The sequence below is a fragment of the Gavia stellata genome, chromosome 3 (genome assembly GCF_030936135.1).
Source record: "Gavia stellata isolate bGavSte3 chromosome 3, bGavSte3.hap2, whole genome shotgun sequence".
Lineage (NCBI taxonomy): Eukaryota > Metazoa > Chordata > Aves > Gaviiformes > Gaviidae > Gavia > Gavia stellata.
The window spans coordinates 25,301,571-25,323,725 of record NC_082596.1 but is presented as its reverse complement, the minus strand read 5'-3'; the positions used below and the strand labels follow the sequence as shown (position 1 = coordinate 25,323,725).

Sequence of the window (22,155 nt, the reverse complement as noted above, 5' to 3'; positions counted from 1 at the left end):
TTCAACATTTCTCACCTTAATCTGAAACAAATACTAGTTGCACTAGTGTCTTGCTGCTCAGAATCACACCCACCCACAGCAAAAGACTCTAAGTCCTTTCCTCATTCCTACTGAAGTCAATAAAAATATCAGTCGGAAAAGGAATAGCCCCACATGTGAGAAAAATAATTGCACCCATGATGTGTCAGAGCTACTGGGTATCAGTTAAGGGATGCTTATTTCCACAAGGTCTTTAGTACAGATATGCCTTAAGGGTCTACATTTAATTAACAATAAGGGGCAATTGCCACTTTATTGTGTCTTCATTGAAAAACCACCTACAACTTCCGACTAAAAATCTTTTTATATAACTGGATTTAAGAAAGTAAGGACCGTAGTAGATACAGATGGGCTCCTAGCTGATTCTGACATATTAAAACTGACTGCCTTGTCCTAATTCTCAGAGATTAACCTTGGTGATGACTGTCTGACAGTGTGGTTTTATATAGCCGACATCAGAGGCCTGCCAGTGCCTAAGGCTTTAAAATAGTAATTCTGTTTTGTAATGCAATAGCTGTCAGATCAAGTACATTGGGGATTTCCATCTACACTTGAAAATTGTATTTTCTACACTTTTTTATCGAGGCTTCTCAAGTGAACCCTGCAAGACTGTAAAAGGATGGCTTGTGGGCCAAGCGACCTCATTTCCATTTGGTAAAGGGAACACTTCACAGGCAGTTAAATTACGAATGAACACTTGAATTAATGTCTCCTTTTATTCTTTGACTCCCTCCAGCTTAATGCCTTACTGAGTAAAGGCAGCTGAATCAGGCTACTGGCTTTTATAGTTACTGGAAATAGCTGGCAGGAGATAAATTTTTCTTTTCTTTTTTTTCTTTAAGTATGCCTGTATTTGTTCAAATCTGAGGAAATGTTTTCTTATGAGATAAAACATCAGACAGACTTCCACATGCTCTTCTCTTGTCCTACTTTTATTTGTCTTTCTTGAAGAAATGTTTCCCAGGTTAGCTATGTGTGTTGAAATTCTTAAATGTGAAACCATGTGTACAAAATACAGGAAGATCACCAATTTTTATGCAAATGAAGGTCCCAGAGTTGTTGTCTATATGGACTTGTGTTGACAAATAATAATGATGGAAATATTAGTAGCTGTTATTCTCATTACTGCTTTTGATGCCCCTATCAATAGCAAACCAAAAAAAGAATGCAGACATAGATTTTGCATGTTAAATTGTCCCTCCCTTTCCCTCCCTCCTCAAACAGGCTCCTTCATAAAACATCTGAAAATATCATCTGGAAATAAATTTATCAACTGAGTCACAGTAGGGGGATCATGGCTAATGTGAAGTTAATGACTGATTTCCCTTGACTTCCAAGAAACCAAGATTCCCCAAAAGCTTGTATTCATCTTTATTTCTGGCTGTGCTCAGGCCTGCTTTATGGAGAATTTTCAGTTTTCTGTTCCAGCAGTAGGAAAAGTTCCTGCCACATGCAGAGCTAAAACCAGTCTCGGGCAAACTGCTTGAAAATGCCAGCACAGCATCAGGTCTTCTGCGAATGGCTGCTCAGCCTTAATTTCAGGATTTAGCATGGTTCCCAGGGCATTACCAGAGGCTCCAAAATGCCTGTTTCATTTCAATCCTTCAGAAGAGGAAGGATTTACCTGAGCACTTATAAAAAGCTGTAGGTTATAGCTTTTCCCCTCTATTCTAGAAAAGGAAACAAGGGGGAAAATAATCTGCCAAGACTTGCCATGCGGCAGATGGATGTACTGGAAGACACTCGTGTGTGTGGTTTGGCTGGCTCTCTGAGACGTACATCTGGGAGCTGGGGAAAACACTGGGCTTCCTCCTGTGCTGGATATTCAACTGAGCCCATTTAGTCTCAACTTTCTTTTTATTATTTCCTTAGGGCCTGAGGGAGTTTATGAACTAGAAGCTGACTAGGAAAAATTAAAAATGTGTGAGTTGCCCAATGTAATACTGCTGCTGTTAGAAGACTAATAATCTCTGGGCAGGAGATGGAAAAGCCCTATAAATCATTTTGACTTCCCAGATGGTTTCACCTGAGCCTCCTGCTCAGGTTCTCCAGATACACAGATCCTGACATGTCAACAGCCCAAACAAGCAGCGAGTGTTGCCTGGATGTATTTACTGCCTTCAGAGTGTCACAGGTGTGATACTTCATAAGTCATATGACAGCTAGGACTAAAATCCTATGTATGCCCTATAGAAATTGATGGGAACTTCGACACTGGTGTCAGCATCTCAGGCCAAAATCCGCCTGTATCCCTGCCCTGGAAGGGGCAGACAAGACAAGCAGAGGGCTCAGGGTAGGGCAGGATAATGTGATGGTCTCTCTGCCGAACGTGACATGCAGCCAGGGCTTAAAAAGATTACTTAAAGTAGAAAAATGTTAATAAAGAAACCTACAGACAGCAGGCTTGGACTTCTGTTGGGGGGTAAAGGGAAGTGGTAGAGTACATACCTTTCCTGCCCCAATCCATCAACACCACCTATGTAGCATGAGCCCCATGTCACAGGCAGGGGGGGAAAAATCTGGATCCCTGCCCCAGCATAGCATATTCAGGGCTACACGTTCCCCCCCTAGCCTTACCCTCTGGAGTAAATGAGCTAGGCTCAAAGGTGCAGAAAGTTCTTTCCTTCTCATGGGCCTCCCTCCTTCGCCAGAGAGAAAATGCCGCCACCACAGGGGCTGCGCCCCAGGAGGCTGCAGGGCGACCCGCAGCAGAGGCACCGAGCTCACACGAGCAGCTTGGAGCGAGGCGGTAATCCTTAGCTGGCAGGAAGGAGGCCAGGCTGCTGGATAAATAAGGCTAGAAGGGTGGGCAAAACCGCCTGAGGATTGTAGGCTGCTGATCAGCAGCTTTCTGGCCCCTGCTGTTGGAGCTTGGAGCCAGCGATTAACTCCAGGGCTTGGGCAGGTGGTCAGCTGGAGGTTTTGAGGTCTCCGTCACTCCACACAGGTCCTGGCTCATGGAATGGCCTTGCTGGCTGCTCCTCCCTGTCCCCACAGCACCTGCCACCAGCCTCCTCTGCAAGAGGAGAGGGGAAGACAAGGAAATGCTTCTAAGATGGGCTACAGTGAGCTCCAGCTGCAGAGTTTGGCGTGCATGCAAGCACCCCAGGCAGGAGCTCTGCCCAGCCCCAGCAGCATCTTCTCCCCAATGTGGCAGGAAGGTAGGATCTCACTGCAAGGTACAAGAGGGGAAAAACCCAACTAGTTTCTTTAAACCCAAGCAGAAAACTCAAAAAGCCACCTAGGACAATAGGCTGTATACACACTGCAGCACTCCAAGTAGGGCCCTTCTAGCCATGAATGCCATGGAAAGTACAGCATGGCTGGAAAAAAATTCACACATCCCTGAGAGCTTCTAATGTAATATGCTACATATCTAGTTTCATTCTCATTAATTGAAGCCAACACAGCTCAAAAAAACCAATGAAGCCTTAAATGAGAAAGAACCAGCTTGAGCCAACTAGGACTTGGCACAGCTAGAGAGACACTGGAGATGGGGAGCACAAGTTTGTCAGACCAGAGCTTCAATGTCAAGTTTATTGCAGTTTGCTAGGCTCTGGCTCTGAACCAGTACTGCCACAGTCACAAGCAAAGCGAGGCCTGTGACTGCTGCATCTGCTGCAAATGACAATGACAGCAGCTCCCCCTTGGATACAGTGAGTAGGTGACTGAGATTAAGAATGGATAGAACAAATACATGAGCAGTGCCTTCAAACGGATGTTTAAAATAAAGATATTGATCCAAGATACTCTTTTATAAGAGGTTCAATTGAGGTTAGTGGCTATGGGCAGCCATTTCCACTTCTTTCCTTTTCTTTCATTACCTCAATTGTACCTGGACTACTCAAAATAATTTTGATTTCACAGGATGTATGTGGGCAGCCAGAGTAAAGTACCACACAAATAAGACTGTCTGAAGAGGCTGCAGTACCTTGTATCAGCATGGGTTTGTTTTGTGGGTGCTTCTTCCTCTTGAGGACAGAATGCAGATCAGCTCTAACAGGCACAGCACAGCCTAAAAAGCTGAAGACTGGTCATGGCCATGCAGCTCACACTGGATGTCTGGATTCTCTGCACAGTCAAAGAGATGAAGGAGGTGCCTCTGAAGAGCAATTTGGGATGAAGAGCAATTTGGGATGCACTGAGATGTCATCCCCTCCTGAATCACGAGCAGGGAGCCCAGCTGCCTCCCGATGGCATTTCCAAGTGCCCACAAGCCGAGCTGCATAAAGCCACCGGGTAGGAAGCAGTGAGCACAGGGGTGCAGCTAACCTCAGCACTGAGTGCTGGTGCCTCTCCCAGGTGAGACCTGCTTATTTTGACAATAAGACAAATATTCAAGCATTTGCACTCTGAGTAAGGATATCTGGACTCCAGGCCCTCATCAGACTACAGTGCTTTAAATGTGCTCCTCCAAGTGCCCAGGAAAGGGGCCCCATCCATTAAATAAGGAAGTAGCCTGCAATAGGGCTTCTTCTGTTGCATTTGAGTCCCTATGCAATCACAAGGACAAAATTTGGGGGCAAGAGTGAGAGATCAAGGGTCCTGAAACCCAGGACACAGGCAGTGTCCTGGGAAAGGGGAGAGCTGGATTCCTAAATCCTTAATCCTGCCATTGGTAGGCATGGTACCCAAGGAGCCTGTAGCCCAACGTTCATAAGCACTCTCCGGAGACACCCTCACCAGCCAGCGACAGTCTCCTCTTGTTCATTTTGCCACCAGCTTCACAAGTCTCAGGTACCTCTCTGCATCAAGGGCCAGCAAAAATCTGGATTAGTGCCGGCAGGAGCTCTGCACTAGTCCAGGTTTGTGCTGCTTGAGGTGGAGGAGGGTCAAGGACTGGGTTCTTTGTCTTCTACATGGATGATCATACTGGCAGGCTGGAAAAAATGTCCTTCCTCTTCAGCCATGAGCCGGGTAAACCTGCACTGCTGCCTGGTGGCAGTAGGTGAGATCTGTCCACAGCTACCAGATCAGGAGCTTTCAGGGACTTTGAGGCAGGCACTTACCCAGAAGGTCATTTTGCTGCAGCCAGGGAGGTGGAGGGACGGTCCCTTGCTGTGGGATGCTCCTCATCATGTGCTGGAGTTAGATGTTGTGGCAACTCTGTGATAAAATGGAGGCATCTTCACACTTCGCCTCCAAAGTCAAGCAGTGATGGATAGTGAACAGCCTGTACACCATCATGTATTTGTGTGTCTCAAGTCCATCAAACGTCTCATCAAAGCAGGTAGTTTAAATGCACCTGGTGACAGCAATGTGAACAGCAGGTATCTCACAGATATCCACAGAGCTGGGTTCTCTAAAGTCATGTCCTACATACCTCACATCCTCTCTCCATTTTGTGCACTGGCTTAGCCTTGGAAAAGTAGTTGCAATGCTCAGTTGCACTCTCAAACTCACTACAAGGTTGGGTTCAGAAATACACTTCTGGTATCCTGACTATGGCCTGTAATGATGTCAAGGGACGTGTATAGGGAAAGACCAAACATATGTATTTTTTTCCCCCAGGATCTCCTTCCAGCTGTTCGTGGCTTCGGAACTTCTTAAGTCTAATGAAAAGCTAATTGAAAGCTGAAGAGCAATAGAATAAAAAGATAGGAGTCCTGTAATTACGCCAATCAAAACCTTAAAGAATATTTTGCTTCCTTTACTACTTCACCTTTTCTGACAGTTATACATCTTCATTGATAAACTCTATATCTCTGTAGTATTCTTGGTTGAAGTGAAAATTTCCAAGATATTATTTCTGCTCTAAGATGCCTCTACCTGCCAGTTTTGCTTTTAAAAATCCATTTCTCCTTTTCCAAAGTTTTTAGAGATATGCAAGCAATGGTATACAGAAACTATTAGCGCAAAAACAATCTGCAGTGCAGAAGAACAGACACTTTCTGACTACTTATGTCATCATCACCGGCAAAATAGTCTTCTAGTCAAGTCTGCTCCTGATTTTTGAAAACGCTCAGGAAAATTAAACCATTCATGGCATCTCCACAGCCTCATAGAAGCTGCAGAGGCTTGTGCAGTGTAATCACTGTCTGTGCTTCTCATATGTAGGTGTTTTCCCACAGGAACCAGAGATTTTCTCCAGCAATGGCTGAATGATGCCCCTGCCCCCATCTCTGCCCCAATTTCCACCCTGCCCTTCGAGATTCTCTGCATGAGGCAGATGGCAAAATAACCGAACCAAGCTCTGAATTAATCTGCGATCATTTTGATGTGTTTCTCTTTCAGATATGTGCATTGCCACAGCAATTTCTCTTCTTATGATTCTGATCTGTGCAATGGCTACATATGGCGCATATAAGGTAATTCATTATATTCAGTAAAGACATGAATCAAGTGAACTATACAACTCTGTAGAAACAAAATTCAGAAAATTGCTTTCTAACAATTTCTTGTTTAGTTGTTTAGCTAAAAAATGAGAGGAAAAATAAAGAAGTCAAAGAGCCAGCAGAACTGATTGCTGAGATCAGTGGTATCCCAGGGCCCCATGCTGCAGGCAGGAAGACTGCCCAGTTGTGTTGACTGTCTGCAGTTTCAAATATGAGTAAGCTCTGGGCAAAGTGAGAATTCAGAGAACTGAATCTTGTACTTACCAAAGTTAAGTAAATTTTTTCTCATTCACCTCCCAAGCCTGTGGTTTGTCCCAATATTAATCCTATTAATTAGTGTCATGTATTATTAAGTGTCATGTTGTTTCTAAATGTCCTGGTATAATGAGTTGTGGGACTTACACCACACATATTACTGAAGTTCAGCAGCCAAGCTGTCTTGGCCAACCCTTTTGGCTGAATACCATATTTCTTATAGCTGATTTTCCAAGTTCTTTTCTCTTACGGCTTCATGAAATGTAATGCATTGTGTCAAATATTCCTTAGATTTTCATGCAGAAAGACATATATCCTTCTATTTTAACTTGTGGCTGATGAGTTTTTATCTTATTTCCTTTTTAGCAACATGCAGCTTGGATCATCCCTTTCTTCTGTTACCAGATCTTCGACTTTGCTCTCAACACGTTGGTTGCCATCAGTGTACTCGTCTATCCCAGCACAATTCAGGACTACCTCCACCAACTGGTAAATCACTTGAAGTTCACAAGCCTTTGGGGGCTTTGGGGGAAAAAAAAATGTGCAAGGTGCACAGTTTGTCCTTTATTTCTAGACAACGGTTTCCTGTTGACTTCCTATGCAGCCCTTGAAAAGTCCTCTCACTCCTTGCTAGTCTGTATTCAACAACCTTGCAAGGCTACGTTACTAACTTACTACACTATTTGTGCAGAGCTGTGGAGTTGTGGAAGCTCTCAGCACCACTTCATTTAGAATGAGATTCATATTGCAAGACAAAGACAATAAGTAATTGCTTTTGGATTCAGAGTTACTGTGTTCATATCCAGTGTCTTATTTTTGGTGCTATTTCAAGAATGTTTTGTTGCTCCTTTTAATTTATTTGGTGGCTTTAACATAGATTTTATTAGGCACGAGTTTCATTCAATATAGGTTTGTTTTTGCTAGAAAATATTATCGAATTCTGTCTTAGGGACAATTAGAGGTTGCCTTCTTGCCATGATCTACTTTGGCCAAGTATTGTGCAAGCTTACAGGATGTGATTGCAACCACCTACAGCAAAGACAAGAGCCCACCAGGCTCTGTCTCATCACAGGACCTTGGCCTTGTCCGACAAAGTTCAGGTGAAGTTGCAGAGCTCTGGGAGAAAGCTAATGCTGCTTCTGCCTCTGAAAATCTGCCTAGAGAACCTGAATACAGATTAGCTTGGCTGTGGACTTTGTTATGTGGATGGAAAACTAGCTAGGGCAGTATAAATAACAGGTAACGAGAAACTGCAAGCAGATAAGTAGCCACACAAATCTGCAGGAAGAGGCAATGTGTCAAGCCAGCGGGAGCTGGGATGCATCAGGGGCCTGTTATCCTTCACCTTATTTAACACCCACCTGCATTCACAGCTGATGCTACACTGGAAGAGAAGCAGAGGAATAATTCAAAAGGTTCTCAGAGATATGAGTTGAAAAGAGCAAATTACAGCCATAGCTTGGCGAGTGTTTGAGGCTGGCACTGCTGCTGGCTGGAGCCCTCCTGCCCATCCTTTGCATGCAGTCCCTCGCTTCTGCATCCGTGCCAGCCCCGCTCTTGTGGCAGCACAAGCATCTGTATGGCTGCAGTAACTCCCCTCTCCTTCCCAGAACATGAGTTGTAACCAGCTTTTACTCTGTCCTGGTCACTGTACAAGAGCATGAGGGGGACACGAGCAGGCTGGGAGCTGCACACCAAAAAGCCCTGCTTTTCTGCTGAAAACCTGGTGCCACATCTGGAGCCGGCTCACCAGGAGGGCAAAGAGCAGCTGATTCTCTCAAAATGTCTGCTAAAATGTCACTGTCATTCCTGCAGATAAAGAAATAATAGGCCCTTCCACAGCAGAACTACAAGGAGCAGGCTTTGGAAGGTATTGGGAACAGTGCAGCAGAGCACTTCGTGAGCCACGTTGCTGTTCTGGAGCATTGAAACCTCTGGTTGCATACATCTTTGTCTTGCTATTGTAAATAATTTTCTGGGTTTGTAATGAAATGCCACAAGACTTCAGGAGTGCTAAACTGTCAGTGCTCAAAAGGGCAAGGGGGATTTCCAGGATAATTATAGGCTGATTAGTCTGACATTGCTACCAAGCAGAATAATAACAGAAATGCTGGGATGAGAGTCAATTGATAAAGGATTAGAAGAGAGGAGTATGATTAATGACTGCCAGCACAGTTTCACAGAAAATCAGTCCTGCAGGCAAACTCATTTTCTTTCACTGACAAGATTACTGGCTTCATCAATAAAGATGGGCAGGGGCATAATAGACTTTTGTAAGACGTTTGACTTCACAGCGTGACGCTCAGAGCAACAATAAAGCACTAGATCAATAAAGGGTGTATCAAATAGATTAGGAGAGGTTAGCTGGCAGACCGCAAAGGGTCGTGGTCAAGCCGACCATCTGCCAACGGGTTTCTATTTTGGATAGAGGAATCGGCACTAGGTCTCATGCTCTTCCTGACTTCCTGACTTCCATTAATAACCTTGGTACCTAAGAGGCCATTCACAAAGGCTAACGTCATCCTTGGGAGAGCTTCCCCAGGCTGACTGTCTAGAGAGATCGAGTCCTCTAGTGGGAAGTTGAGAGCAGTAGCTTAATCTAGCTGTTCCATGTCATCCTCTGAAAGACCCTATCCCTGCATTGCCCAAAGCGAGCACATCTCTGCATTTCCCAGAGTCAGTACTGGTGCCTTTTCCCAGCAAAATCACTTCCAATAAAACCTGTCACTGACACAGAGATTAAAGAAATAGTAAATAACACTAAGGACAGAGCCATTAATCAGAGTGAACTAGACTGGCTGAGAACCTGAGTTCAGTCAATTAATGTGTGTTACATTGCTAAATGCAAAAAAAATGTAAAAAAAATGAGGAATATAAATGAGCAACTGTACCTGGGATGCAGTGACCCTGTAAGCAGTCTAGGGAACTAAGTGCCAAAACAAGAATCCCCAGTTTTTTTGCTGTTTGCAAAAGCTGGTCATGGGATTTGTGCACAGAAAAAGCCAGCAATGAATAGTAATGGAGAGGAGACTTTCCTTCTCTGTCGGTGACATAGGTTTCATCTGTCTATTTCTGGTGTCTGATTGTAAAGAACAATGCTTAAAAGCCAGAGAACATGCAGAAAAGTGTTTCTTCCTGGCATTCTTACAGTTTTTGTTCCTCTAAAACCGCTTTGAATTTGGGGAATGATATTTTAGGGAGCACAGCTCCATAAGGGAAATGAAAAATCCCAATTGTTCTTCAAATCCATTATTGAATGTCTGGAAGAAGGTATGCATTAGGTCATGGAAATATTTGGCAGTCTCAGAAAAACTTTTTTTTTTGTATTGCTGTAAGGTCAAAACCCCATGTTTTTAACCATTTCTACTTCCCTACACTAGTATCTGGAATTATTTTATCTATTCACTTTGTGCACATCTGCCAGATTTCAGTCTATCAGTGGTGAATTGTAAGCTACTGTGAAACCCTCCATGTACTTTTAGCAGGATGATAAATGAGTACCTATCAGTAGAGTAGGCAGAGCCCTAGCTGAAAATGTTGCAATTGTAAAATACAGAACATTGTGTTCACAGGCTATTTGGTAATGTCACCCTATACTGGCTGCTTCTGTTGGAGGCACAAGTGTCTTTGGAAACTTTTTGTTGCCTTTTAATACCCAGTTGTACACAGGTGTGCCACTTAATTCCCAAAAATTGCAAGAGCATTTCACATGAACGGTCATGTAAAATAAGTAGATGTTACAAATCTAGCATTTGAAATCTGTATGGCAATGACATCTGATAAAACTTTCTAAGGGTTATGTTGGACATCCTGGTCATTATCACTGTCACTAGAAAAACAGAAACTTTCACAGACAATAAATCCAGCATGTGTAAAACAAAAATAATTTTGGTTCTTGGAGCAGCAGTGGTTTAAAGCAATTTGACCTAAAGCACATTTCTTTTCTTTAGCCCTGCTAAATCTTTGAGATATGGGCTTTCTAAAGCCTTCAAATTAAACACTTCATCTTCTGTCATCTGATAACAGTATACAAAATGAATTGAAGCAGAGGTGCAGAACAGGCTAGTCTGCAACTGTTATGCAAACTTGTTTTTTATTAAAGTACAGAACTATTACAGTTCATCTAAAGGAAATTTCAAAGTATATTAAATAGCTTTACTATGGGACTACCTGCAATGCTGCTGTCTAACAATTCAGGTGGTATCAGTCATACTTTTAAATCCTAGGGGAAAGGTCTAGAGAATGTAAAAGAGATTAAACCTAAAGAAATTATTCCTATAAACTAAAGCTTAAAAAAGGAATATTCTTTCTGACATTTTTAATGCCATTTCGTCATTCCAAAGAAGAAGTGCTACTAACTTCATAGCAAAGCTTTAAAAATTCTACAGACACATTACTGTTTTCTTTCAATTTTGTAAGATTCTGATACTCAGAGGATTGTAACTGTTGAATGAGAATCCTCACCGTCTTTTAAAGTGGATTTTTTGTGGTCCAAGGGGAAGGAAAATGTGAAAGGTTATGCAAGCAGGCTGAGGGAATGAGAAAGGGCTTCAGCCTTGGACTTCTTATTCTTCTTGAGCATTTGTACAATGTTGATGCAGTAGAAATCTACTTCTCATGCAAGTTTTAGGTTCTTTTTAAGCATCTAATAGAGCTTTGCTATGTATAAGCAGTATTTTTTTTCTACTTGAAAGTTTATCGGGTATATTATTATGTATGCAGCCCTCTCTGTGTCCATGACAAGGTTATAAATGACCCTTTAATTATGACTTTAGCATGCTGGTGCCACACCAATACAACTACCTCTTGTTGGTATAGAAAATTTCATCACGTCCTGCTGCGAAATCACAGAATCACAGAATTACAGAATGGTTTGGGTTGGAAGGGACCTTTAAAGGTCATCTAGTCCAACTCCCCTGCAATAAGCAGGGACATGTTCAACTAGATCAAGTTGCTCAGAGCCCCGTCCAACCTGACCTCACTCCTGTATTTCCAACAGTGGGCTTGACTTTTCCCACACAGACGTATTTCAGTCTCAGCTTCATCAAACCTTGCACAACATTTGACATTTGATTTGAGCTTTTCCCAGAAGTTGCAGCACTGAGCCCAGTGCCCGTGGCCTTCCCAGCAGCAGGATTTCAGCTACCGGTCTCCCCACAGGAGAGCAAACCCCCAGCACAGGAGCAGAATCTCTCTTCCCACTTCATATACCCACATCAGTGTTTAAGCTTATCACTGCGGCTGGTGGAGGGCAATGGGTGTTTGATTCATCTGAGCCACTGTCGGTATCTGTTTTCCATGGGAGTGAAAGAAACTTTGGGAGTGGCTGCTGCCCTGGGCAGACCCTAAGAGCCACCTGATGGCACCTGCTCCATGGTGGTGCCTGCACCAGGTGAGCCTGGAGCCAGCTGAGATGCTTCTGATCATCTTTCCTGCTTCTTTGCCAAAAGCTGCAGGTTTTATAAATTGCTTTTCCTACTGCACTGAAGAGGCTTGTAGTTATGAATCCAGATTAGATGGCTCGTAGGCCAGACTGGGCAAGCCAGTGTTAAACATCTTCTGGTCAGCAGGTGCCACCAGCCCGGTTAGCAACAATGGGAGCTTCTTCCACACTGACCAGCTGCCCCTGAGCTTATTCTTCACAGCCCCAGATGCTGTTTCTCCCACACAGCAAGTTGGGAAGCCCCAGGAAGGGCAAGCTTTGGTTTTCATGCCCCGCACGAAGATCTCCCAGGCATCTGTGGGTGGGGTGAACACCACATGGGTGCAGCACCCACCTCCTCACTGGGGTTTGCTTGCACCTCACATCTCTTCAGGACAGAGACCCAGAAACCTGACAAACCACAGCATTTGCTCCTCATGCGCACTCCTGGCTTGCTACTTTCAGTGCTGAATTATTGTCCTTTCACCTGAAACACTGCTGATGTAAGGAAGGGCCCGCACTGCTCTGCAACACATGCTGCTCCCAGACTTGGCCAGGGCTCATGGCTCCAGCAGATGTTCCTGCTTTTCAAGGTAGTGGGACCTTTCTTGGTCATTTTCCCACCTTTCTCTTGCCCCTGTGCAAATCCCAGTTGATTTGACATCTGGAAACGGGCCGTTAGGTTATGGCCAAGACCCCAGCACGCAGTCATCCAGTCTTTGACCAGTGACTGCTCCCCAAAAACCAGAGCATAGGAAGACCAAAGCCTCACTAGGAGTTTTTTATTACTCTCACAAAGTAGTTTGACTGATTTTTAATGGTAGGTCAGTGCTAAAAGAAATTGTTTTGGGGCAGTTTTACTCTAAATGTCCCTAACTGACTGGGCTTTCTAACCAAGTGCATGGCCTCCCTTCTGCAAGCAGGAAGGCAAGCTGTGGCATTAATAGTCTAAATTTTCTGCATATAAGGTTTGTGTTTATTTTTCAGTGCATCTTTTCTTGGCATATACTCTTGCTTTCTTGGTCTCTGGGTGACTGCATCCACTATATTTACCAATAACCTTCTGCGGAACAAAAAAAAGAAGCAACTTATTGAATTATAGCAAGCTAGTTTCCTGAAAAAGCTTGACAAAGAAGATAACGTGATCAAAACTTCAGCCATGAAATTCAGTACAGGAACAGAAACATTGCTGTCAAGAAGCGGAAAATGTGCTTATGTAACATTTATCTGCAAACGGTTACAGCTGCTGCTGATGTTAACCACTTTGAACAGTTCATGGGAGCACTAAATAAAGAGCTATTCTCACTAGCAGCTGTCAAAAAAAAGGAGAATTTCCTGTTGCAGTGGGCTGAGTTCTGGCATAAGGGGTAATAAGGGGTTACTCTGGATTCACACCATCATCGCCAAGAATACAGTTATAGCTCGGTCTAGTTAATTGTCCTGACAAGGATGCAGAGCTGGCCTGGTTAAGTAATTAGACCTGTAAGGGAAAAGGGGGTTGTGTGTGGAAGGAGCTAATGCATTCAGTTATAATGAGCTACTATTGCAGCGGCACCATCTTTTGTGGAGAACAGCTCTGTCTGTGAACAAAGGTTTATTCTAACTGAAACAGGAACTTGTGCCTTGTAATATTACAAAACGGTTTTGGAACATTCATTTTAAAGGGTGTGTTTTCTTTAAGCAATAACAAATACAGTAAAACATTTTTAGAGGTTGTTTTTCAGCCAGTGATCCTAAAGTGTTTCACAATTATAAATCACTAGAGCCTAGGCTAAGTAGGAAGATTAATTTTGTCACCTCTATTTCATGTACAAGAAAACAGAAGGACCTGGAGCACATTTTGATTTGAAATCATGACATTGCTCCCCTGTAGGACCCATGCTTCCACAGGCATGCACTCAGACAGCAGAACTCACAAGTGCTCCTGGGAGAAGTAGTCCAAATTTAGACAAAATGAGATGGAGCAGAATAGATCAAATATTTAGGTGAAAGGATCACGCTGTCCAGCCTTTCCCGCTTTGACTTTCTGGAAGGAGCTGCCAGTGGTCTTTGGCAACTACTGCCAGTACAAGATAATGATTAGTTAATAAGTATGGGACTTGCCTGCTGTTGCCCAAGATGGCAGATTTCCTGCTGCAAAGCTCCCAGAGAGATGTCCTTCGCTAGTTTGTGTCGGATACAAAACCCATGAGCACAGAGAAAAAGACAGCCCACACCACATACAAAGCAAAAAGCAAACCCCTCAGCCCTTCAGTGAACGTTTGGCAGCTGAGTCTTTGCAATGCCTGTTCCAGCCAAACTTACTGTAACTGGTCATTGGTGCAGAGTGCTCCCCATTTAGCAGATCACAGCAAGTTTTGTAAGCTGTTAATTGTAGAGTGCACTAATTGAATGGCTCTTAAATGACTCGTGAGATTAATTTACAGTGTTTTTCTTATTTTTGCTTATGCAGCCCACCAATTTTCCCTACAAGGAAGAGATCATGTCTGTGAACCCTACGTGTCTGGTTGTGATTATCCTCCTTTTCATAAGTATCATTTTGGCTTTTAAGGTAAGTGCATTACTGTGTATAAAGTCTACTTCTGGTCATGGGTGGAATACCCCTTGCTGGGAGGCCTGGCTTTAGAAGAGATCTAGGGAAATACAGACCAGGCAGCCTGACAGCTATATGTAGCAAAGTGATAGACATAATGGAAAAAAAGCAGAAAATCTCATAGACAAACACATGAACATATAGGCCAAAATGGTGAAGCATGATGCTTGTAGGGGGAGCTCATGACACATAAATCCATTGAAGGAGCATCCAGTGAACAAGGGAGAGCCTGTTGATACAGACTTCTTGGTTTTTCGAAAGGTGTTTGGCAGTGTCTCTCATCAAAGGCTTTAAAAAACACTCTAAGATGTGTAGGGAAAAGAGGAAAGGTCCTCTCACAGATTGTAGCTAGGAAACAGAGAATAAGGATAAATTAAGTCTTTACAACAGTGAGTCCCACGCTGTTCGGTATATTCATAAAAGGTCTGGGAAGGGGAAGGAAATCTAACAACTTTTTTTTCAATGATGTCATTCAAAATAGGGAAAACAATTAGCCAAGAAAGCTTTGCAGAAGAATCTCATGGCACTGAGTGACTAAGCAATGAAATGGCAGAGAAACTCAGTGGTGATAAATTCTAAGTGATGGTCACAGAGGAAATACAATCTTGTTTCGCAAATATTGCAGTGGACCCTGAACTAAGTGTGACCACCTGAAAAAGGGATCTTGTAGCTGTAATAGATAGACCTGTGAAAATGTTAGCTAACTGCTCAGTTTTGGTCAAACAAGTAAATCAAATGCTAAGAATATTAAGAAAGGAATAGAAAAACCTGAGATCTAAAGATTTCTTTGCCAGTTTTGATGCCTAATGCCTCTGGAAGCATGCATTCACTTCTGGTGCCCTATCTCAAAAAGGATGTTGTAGAGCAGGTAAATAGATCCAAACAATCCCTCCTGGGAGAGACAATGTAAAGGACTGTCACACCAGGCAGCAAAAGGGCACAGGGAGTGATGATTTATTTGCTGTTATGCAAGCCTCACGGGTGAGAGGGCTGGAGATGGCAGGTACCAGACGAAGGGGAGATATAGCATCACTCAGCGCAGCTGGAAAGGGCTCATGTGAAAGCCCCGCACCCAGGTTCGTGGTCCAGCGAGGTCGGCCACTGCCTGCCATGCAGGGCAGAAGTCCAAAAGGAGCTCAGAAGAAGATCAGACAAATCAATGTATGGAAAAAAAACACCTGTGGCTCAACTAGTGACAGAATCACTGAGGTTGGAAGAGACCTGTAAGATCATCAAGTCCAACCAGCTCTCAGTCCTCTGAGCCTTGGACCTCTTGAAAAGTATGCTGGTATGTTTGCCCTCTTCTTGCACCCTTTTGCAATTTCTCACAGTGCAGTGCTGCTGTTGTTGTATTTCTTGCGTTGGGTTTTATTTCAGAATAGTTCTTGCTCTTTCTCTGCAGAGCAATTACGCACTAGATTAGAAAAATCCCAAAGAGCCAAAGTGACAGTAGGGTTGCTGTTTCCAGATGACACATTTGACAACATGAACAGGGAAAGTTATTGTGACAAAAGATGTAGATTAGATTATTGAAGCTTCTTCAAAATTGAAAAAAAAACAGATACGGTATTTTAAGTTGCTGTTGGAAGTGATACTCACTTTTCTTTTGTGATTTAAAATTAGACTTTAGCCTTCTGGCTTTGTAAGTTCACAGCCATACAGCTGATTTTGTTTGCACCTTTAAGAAATACGTATGAATGTGATAAATACGTAGATCTGTCAGGTGCCACAAGGGATGTGCTCTTTAAATTTCCCAGATGAAATCATTAGCTCGTTTTTACCCCAGGTGGGTCAGGTATTTCATTAGCTAAGCATGGTAAGGAAGCCTCAAGCTTGTAAAAGAAATGCAATTGAAATTGGAATGGCAAAAATACTTACTACAGGAAAAAGAAACCTGAGAAATTAATAGTGCAAAAGACTCATTTTGTTTTAAAGTGCCTGACACATGTTTTTTCCAAGAGTGTATGTGGCTCATATAATGCTCATTCTAGCAACATATTGTCGTGCAAATGAGTCACAAAAAATATGACCCACACAGAAACACATGCTAAATTGCAGTTAGCATTTTCATTTGAATTTCTTGTGTTTCCAGAAGAGCTGCTATGCAAATTTATGGAATCTGCTCCATGAAAAGAAAGCTGGACACTATCAGATGCATCACACTTTATCACTGATAGACTTAACAGATGGTACCATGTTTATATACTGAAACTGAAAAGGTACTGCGCATAAAAATATGTTTGAGCTCCCTCTCCCTCTGGAGTTTGACTAGAAATAGGGAGAGAAACCAAAACATTGTAACCTAAGAAAAGCTACAGTAGGAGAAGCTGCATTCAGCTGGTGGGGAGTATGAAAATGAATCACGTAATTCCTCAGAAACATTTGGCATCATGACACTTTTGTTTTGGGTGAAGCTACAAGCTAAGGAAAACACTACTGAGCAGAAATCAAGATATAGCAGCATTAGGTGGTGTTTTTATGCTTTGCAGTCACGGGATTGTAGAAAGGGAAGGGGGGGACAAGAGAGGGTAGTAAGAAAGCGAGCCAGCTAACCACACACAAGCACTTTTCTTTTTAGTCCTTAAGATTTACTTGGATCCGAAGCAGCTAATGGATATTTCAGGGAGTTTCACGCATAATCTTTTTCAGAATAGACCAAAATGTGTTATTCCATTTACTGTGTTTGTCTATAAACTGAACCAGAGTTACATATCATGAAACATAGGTGCTTCCTATCTGGCTGAGGAAGGACGTCCAGCAGCATAAATGTATTTCTATACATGTACACGGGACTTCAAATGGCATACGGCCAACACAGTGGCTTTCGAATCGTGCCCTCCTCTGCAGCTGGTTTGGGGAACAGGGCCTCCGTTTCCTCTGGCCGGCCCCAGCTGCTGAGACAGAACAATTGAGGCATCAACCTCCTCCTCCCCACCGCGGGCAAAGCCCCCCAGGCCCAAATGAACTAGGCTCAGGTGAGCACAAACACAACCAGAATAAACCCTTCTCCCAGACTGCCCTGAGCACTCTGCAGCTGCAGAGTACAGCCTCTTCTTCTCTTCTTTTTTGGCATTTTTTTTTCTGGAAAGGAGGTAGGAAGAGGTAGTTGCCAGGGAGGCAGCTGAAAGGTATTCCAGTTCAGTGAGCAGGCTGGTCTTCAGCAAACTGAATATTAAACATGGTCTCCGTAATATGTTCATAACCTGCATGTACAAGGTGTTGAACCTGGGCATGAGACCACTCTGTGTGTCATGGTGTCCTCAGCACACGGGAAAGAGTGATGCAGAGTGAAGTTTTATGACGCTGAGAGAAGTTTTATCACCTTGAGAGATTTTATGTCTCTGCCCAGGGGGATGCCCCTGGCAGGGCTAACCCTGATCTACGTCACATCGTGCCAGCATCTGCTACCTTCCCACAGAGGTGATGGAGCAGCAGTCAAGACCATGAAAACACCCCCAACAGCCAAGCTCTGATGCCCGCTCCCAGGAACAGCCAGCACAGAGCCATGAGGTTGCCATCTGCTCCATGAAAGCCTGGGGACAGGTCCCAGCACTGGGCTTGCTGGTGGCAGGGTACTTATAGAAGAAGCATCTCTAAAGCAGGCATCATTTGCTTTAAATTGCATACCCCAGTGTGTGTGATTGTGAGCCAACGGATGATGTCCTGGCCCGTATAAGGTGCCATTTAAAGGGTTGCAGGCCAGTGGTTTGGTTTGACATCATTAATTCTTTTCAATCATAGCATTTCTTTGCAGTTATAAGGAGTCGTTCTTGTGCAGCCTTTTTATACTCACAAGATACACTTTCTAGTGTGCTGAGAAGATGGATTTAATTGCAGATTTCATCAGCACAGCAACCCATTGTTTCTCCTTCTGCAGCACTGACATGTGAAATACATGTGGCCAACTGGTCTGCCATTAGCATCCCTCTGAAATCTTCATATAAATTTCAGTTTGTGTAGAAATCTTTATCTCATTTTCATCAGTTACTGAAGACCAGGCCAGCTCTGTAAATAGAAAATTCAAAGCAGCTGGAGAATAAAACGGGGCTCTGTGCAGACAGCTCCTAACCCGATCAGGCTCTGTTGGGACTGCAGCATTCACCCTGCGCTTGCTGCCAGCGAGAGAGCTGCCCAGAGGGCTGCTGTGACCCAGATTGGCACGGACTTTTCCTTGCTGTGTTACAAGAAATGGCAGGATACAGCATCCTCTAATTTCCACAAAGATGCTGGTCAGTCAGCTGGTCGGGCATGTGTCTGATGAGCAGAAGTCTGGCAGTACGTTGCTGTTGTTATGCAGCTTAACAAGTGCATATGCAGTAACAACGGCAAGAGGCAGGATTATAAAGTTTTGTGGGTTTCAGTTCCTTAGGGGCTCAAGTCATTTCCCACCGTTCAAGGGGGAAGACTGAAAGCTGGTAGAAGTAGGCACTGTTTCCACACTGAGCTCTTCTTGTGCACCATCCTTTCACATGGTGACTATTGGGGCCGCTCCCCCAAAAAGTGTCTGTCAGCAGCTTGTGCTGCAGTATGTGTGAATACCACTGAGGGTGCGTTAGGTTGAAGTGACTTAATGCCTTTTATGTAGGGCCTATTCCAAATGTGAACATTGGTCTCCTGAGAGAAAAATCAATATATTTATATACTGTGAGTCAAGCCACACATTTTAAAGCGGTATTTGAAACCTCAGCCAAGTTTTTCATGAAAAAAATTGGTAACTGAATCAGCAATCCCATTTAAGGGTGCAGCAGCAGCAGTAGAACACAATGATTAGGAACAAGTTTAAAGAAGTTGTTACAGGTTGATCAAAATGAGTTTCCATGACTCACAATTAGCAGGCCAGCAGCACATGTCCAACGCACTTGGACAAGGACGTGCTCCGAGCTGCTGCCACTCTCAGCTGTATGTGGGTCAGTGTCTCGGGGCCAATTACTTGGTGTGTGCTGGCTGATGACCTTTTTAATTCAAGGGTTGGAATGGACCTCACCCACTGAGAAACGGCCCGCACATGCAGGAGCAGGGCTGATTAGAGGTAGGGCTCAGAGCTGGAAGAGCTGTAGGAGTTCATTGTGGGTTAAATGTGTTTTATTCACCACATGTAATGGAATGGGAGCATTCAAAAATAAATCTCCCACTTGCTTCTCCCAGATAAGACTGTATTATCTGAAACGGGGCTTCCCTCGGTTTGGATTTTGACAGAAGGAGTATAGAAACTGCTGTGCAAATAGTTAGGCTTGAGGTAAAGGGTTTCTTATAAAGACAGGCTGTGTCCCCACAGAAGTGTACTGTATTCAGTCTCTGTCCTGTACTAGCTCTTATGTCTTTCTCAGCGCAGAGTATCTGAGCATTGAAAGCTGCTGAACAACTTATTACTGTTTATAATTAACAATGGCATTTTATTTAATTCTGGAAAACATGCAGTTCTCCATGTATGTGCCTTTACTCCACTTGTTTCAGTAGCCTGGGGCAGGTTTGCATAACCTGCAGCTTCGGCTGTAGAGCCAGTCTAACCTTCCCTTGGGTCTCAGCTCACTCCAGAAGACCTTTGCTCTCCCCATTTGATGGTCGAAAGTATTGTCAAATTCTGCGACACCTCCGAGTCATCCAGGGTCTGTAAGATGCTGCGAAGAAGAGGAAGCAAACTTACTGGATTTCAGCCAACTCAGCCCTGGTGGAAAAAACTCCTCCTGATCTGCAAGCGAACCGTCAGTGAGTCATGTGGCATCCCAAAAAACACAGCTCACACATGACAGCTCTGGAGAGGGAGGAAGCACAGGGCAGCTCAAAAGGATAAGAGGCTTTTGGAAGGTCAGCAGTGCAAGTGAGTCACAAAAATATGACTCAGAGTGAGACACACATGCAAATCCAATCAGCGCTGGCAGTTTAATTTGCACGCACTGGATTTGTGAAAGAACTGCTATGCAGAACCTACCAAGTAAAAATATAAGTCGGGCACTATCAAAACACATTGTTCTTCTCATCACTGTCATGTGTGACTGTGTGGGAAGCAGAAAGCTCCAGAGGGAACTGCATATTCCCACCAGCCTTGTCCCTGGCATGCTGAGGATCTGACTCCTGCTCGTCCACATGTGTTACTGCCTCCTTCCTGCCTGACTTCCAGTCACTTTGCTCATCTCTGCTGGCCAAACTGGAATCTCTCCTACTGATGAAGGAGATGATGAATGTGAGCACTTTGCCCAACCAGTTAAAAAAAAAGTGGAGACAACTAGTTGTTTGCCAGGCAGCAGCCCTACCCAGAGCCAAGTGAGCTCCAAGAGAAAAACTAGTGAAGTTTATGACCCTGCGGTAGGATTATTGCTGCAATAACAGCTTTTTTTGCTTTATACTGGAAAAAAATCAAGTATTTGTAATAATGGTTAAAAGGTCAGAAATAATTTCAGATTTCAATAAAAACTTTTGCACTGGCAATTTTCTCTAGTCAGGCAATAATAGGAAGGCACCAGACCATTCCAGTCATATGGAATACATTGATTTAATGTCAGATTAAGTGAAACAGAGTATTGAAACAATGCAGGTGATATATAGGATCATTACATAGTCATTGGCCAGGCTTCCACTCACAAGACAAGGAGGGTTTCTTGTAATTTACTTGATGGTTCTTCAGTCCCCAGCATGCTTGTGCTCTTTTTACTGGGGTTTGCTTCCACTTTCTAGCACTACTAACCCCCAGTTGATGATATTTAAACATCCTTACCATGGAGGAATCCGAAACTGGTTTCTGTTTTCTTTTTGCTGCTGTCCCCGAGACATTCTGCATCTGCAGGACCTTCTCTTTTTTGTCACAGTCTGACTGGTGCCTTCATTCTGTGTTGTAAAACTCACTCCTGCTGGTACACAGTATCCCATGCACAGTAACGAGGTGTGTGACTGAACACATACCCCTCTGTATTTCCAGAGAGGTGTAAGAAAGCAAGCCAGCATATGTGACCTGCTCATTTAAGTAAAATGGAGGTTGTATACACAAAATGTTGTTACTTTAGCTATATTCAGGCCCAAAGAAACTGTTTCTTTTCAAAATAATTAGTCTACATTAATTATGGTATAATATTAAATATCTGGAATAGTAAACTTCATTCAGATAGGTCTAGATTGCAGTATCTCTGCCTAGATGGAGTGGCTCGTAGCGCAACACAAGTAACCATAATCACAGAACCGTATAATCACACAGTGATTTGCGTTGGAAGGGACCTTTAAAGGTCATCTAGTCCAACTCCCCTGCTGTGGGCAGGGACATCTTTCACTAGATCAGATTGCTCAAAGCCCCATCCAACCTGACCTTGAACACTTCTAGGGACGGGGCTTCCACAATTTCTCTGGGCAACATATTCCAGTGTCTCACCACCCTCATCGTAAAAAGTTTCTTCCTTATGTCCAATCTGAATCTATCCTCTTTCAGTTTAAAACAATTGCCCCTTGTCCTGTCACCACAGGCCTGGGTAAAAAGTCTCTCTCCATCTTTCTTATAAGCCCCTTTACATATTGAAAGGCCACAG

General features: G+C 43.6%; 1 protein-coding gene across 1 annotated transcript in view; it reads left to right on the top strand.

Moving 5' to 3' along the window:
- LAPTM4B (lysosomal protein transmembrane 4 beta) overlaps positions 1-22,155 on the top strand; it is a 60,643-nt gene that overhangs the window by 17,399 nt on the left and 21,089 nt on the right. Inside the window, exons 3-5 of the mRNA XM_059815685.1 lie at positions 6,274-6,347; positions 6,996-7,118; positions 14,504-14,602. Coding sequence (XP_059671668.1) covers positions 6,274-6,347; positions 6,996-7,118; positions 14,504-14,602 — 296 coding nt within the window. The remainder of the gene's footprint in view (positions 1-6,273; positions 6,348-6,995; positions 7,119-14,503; positions 14,603-22,155) is intronic.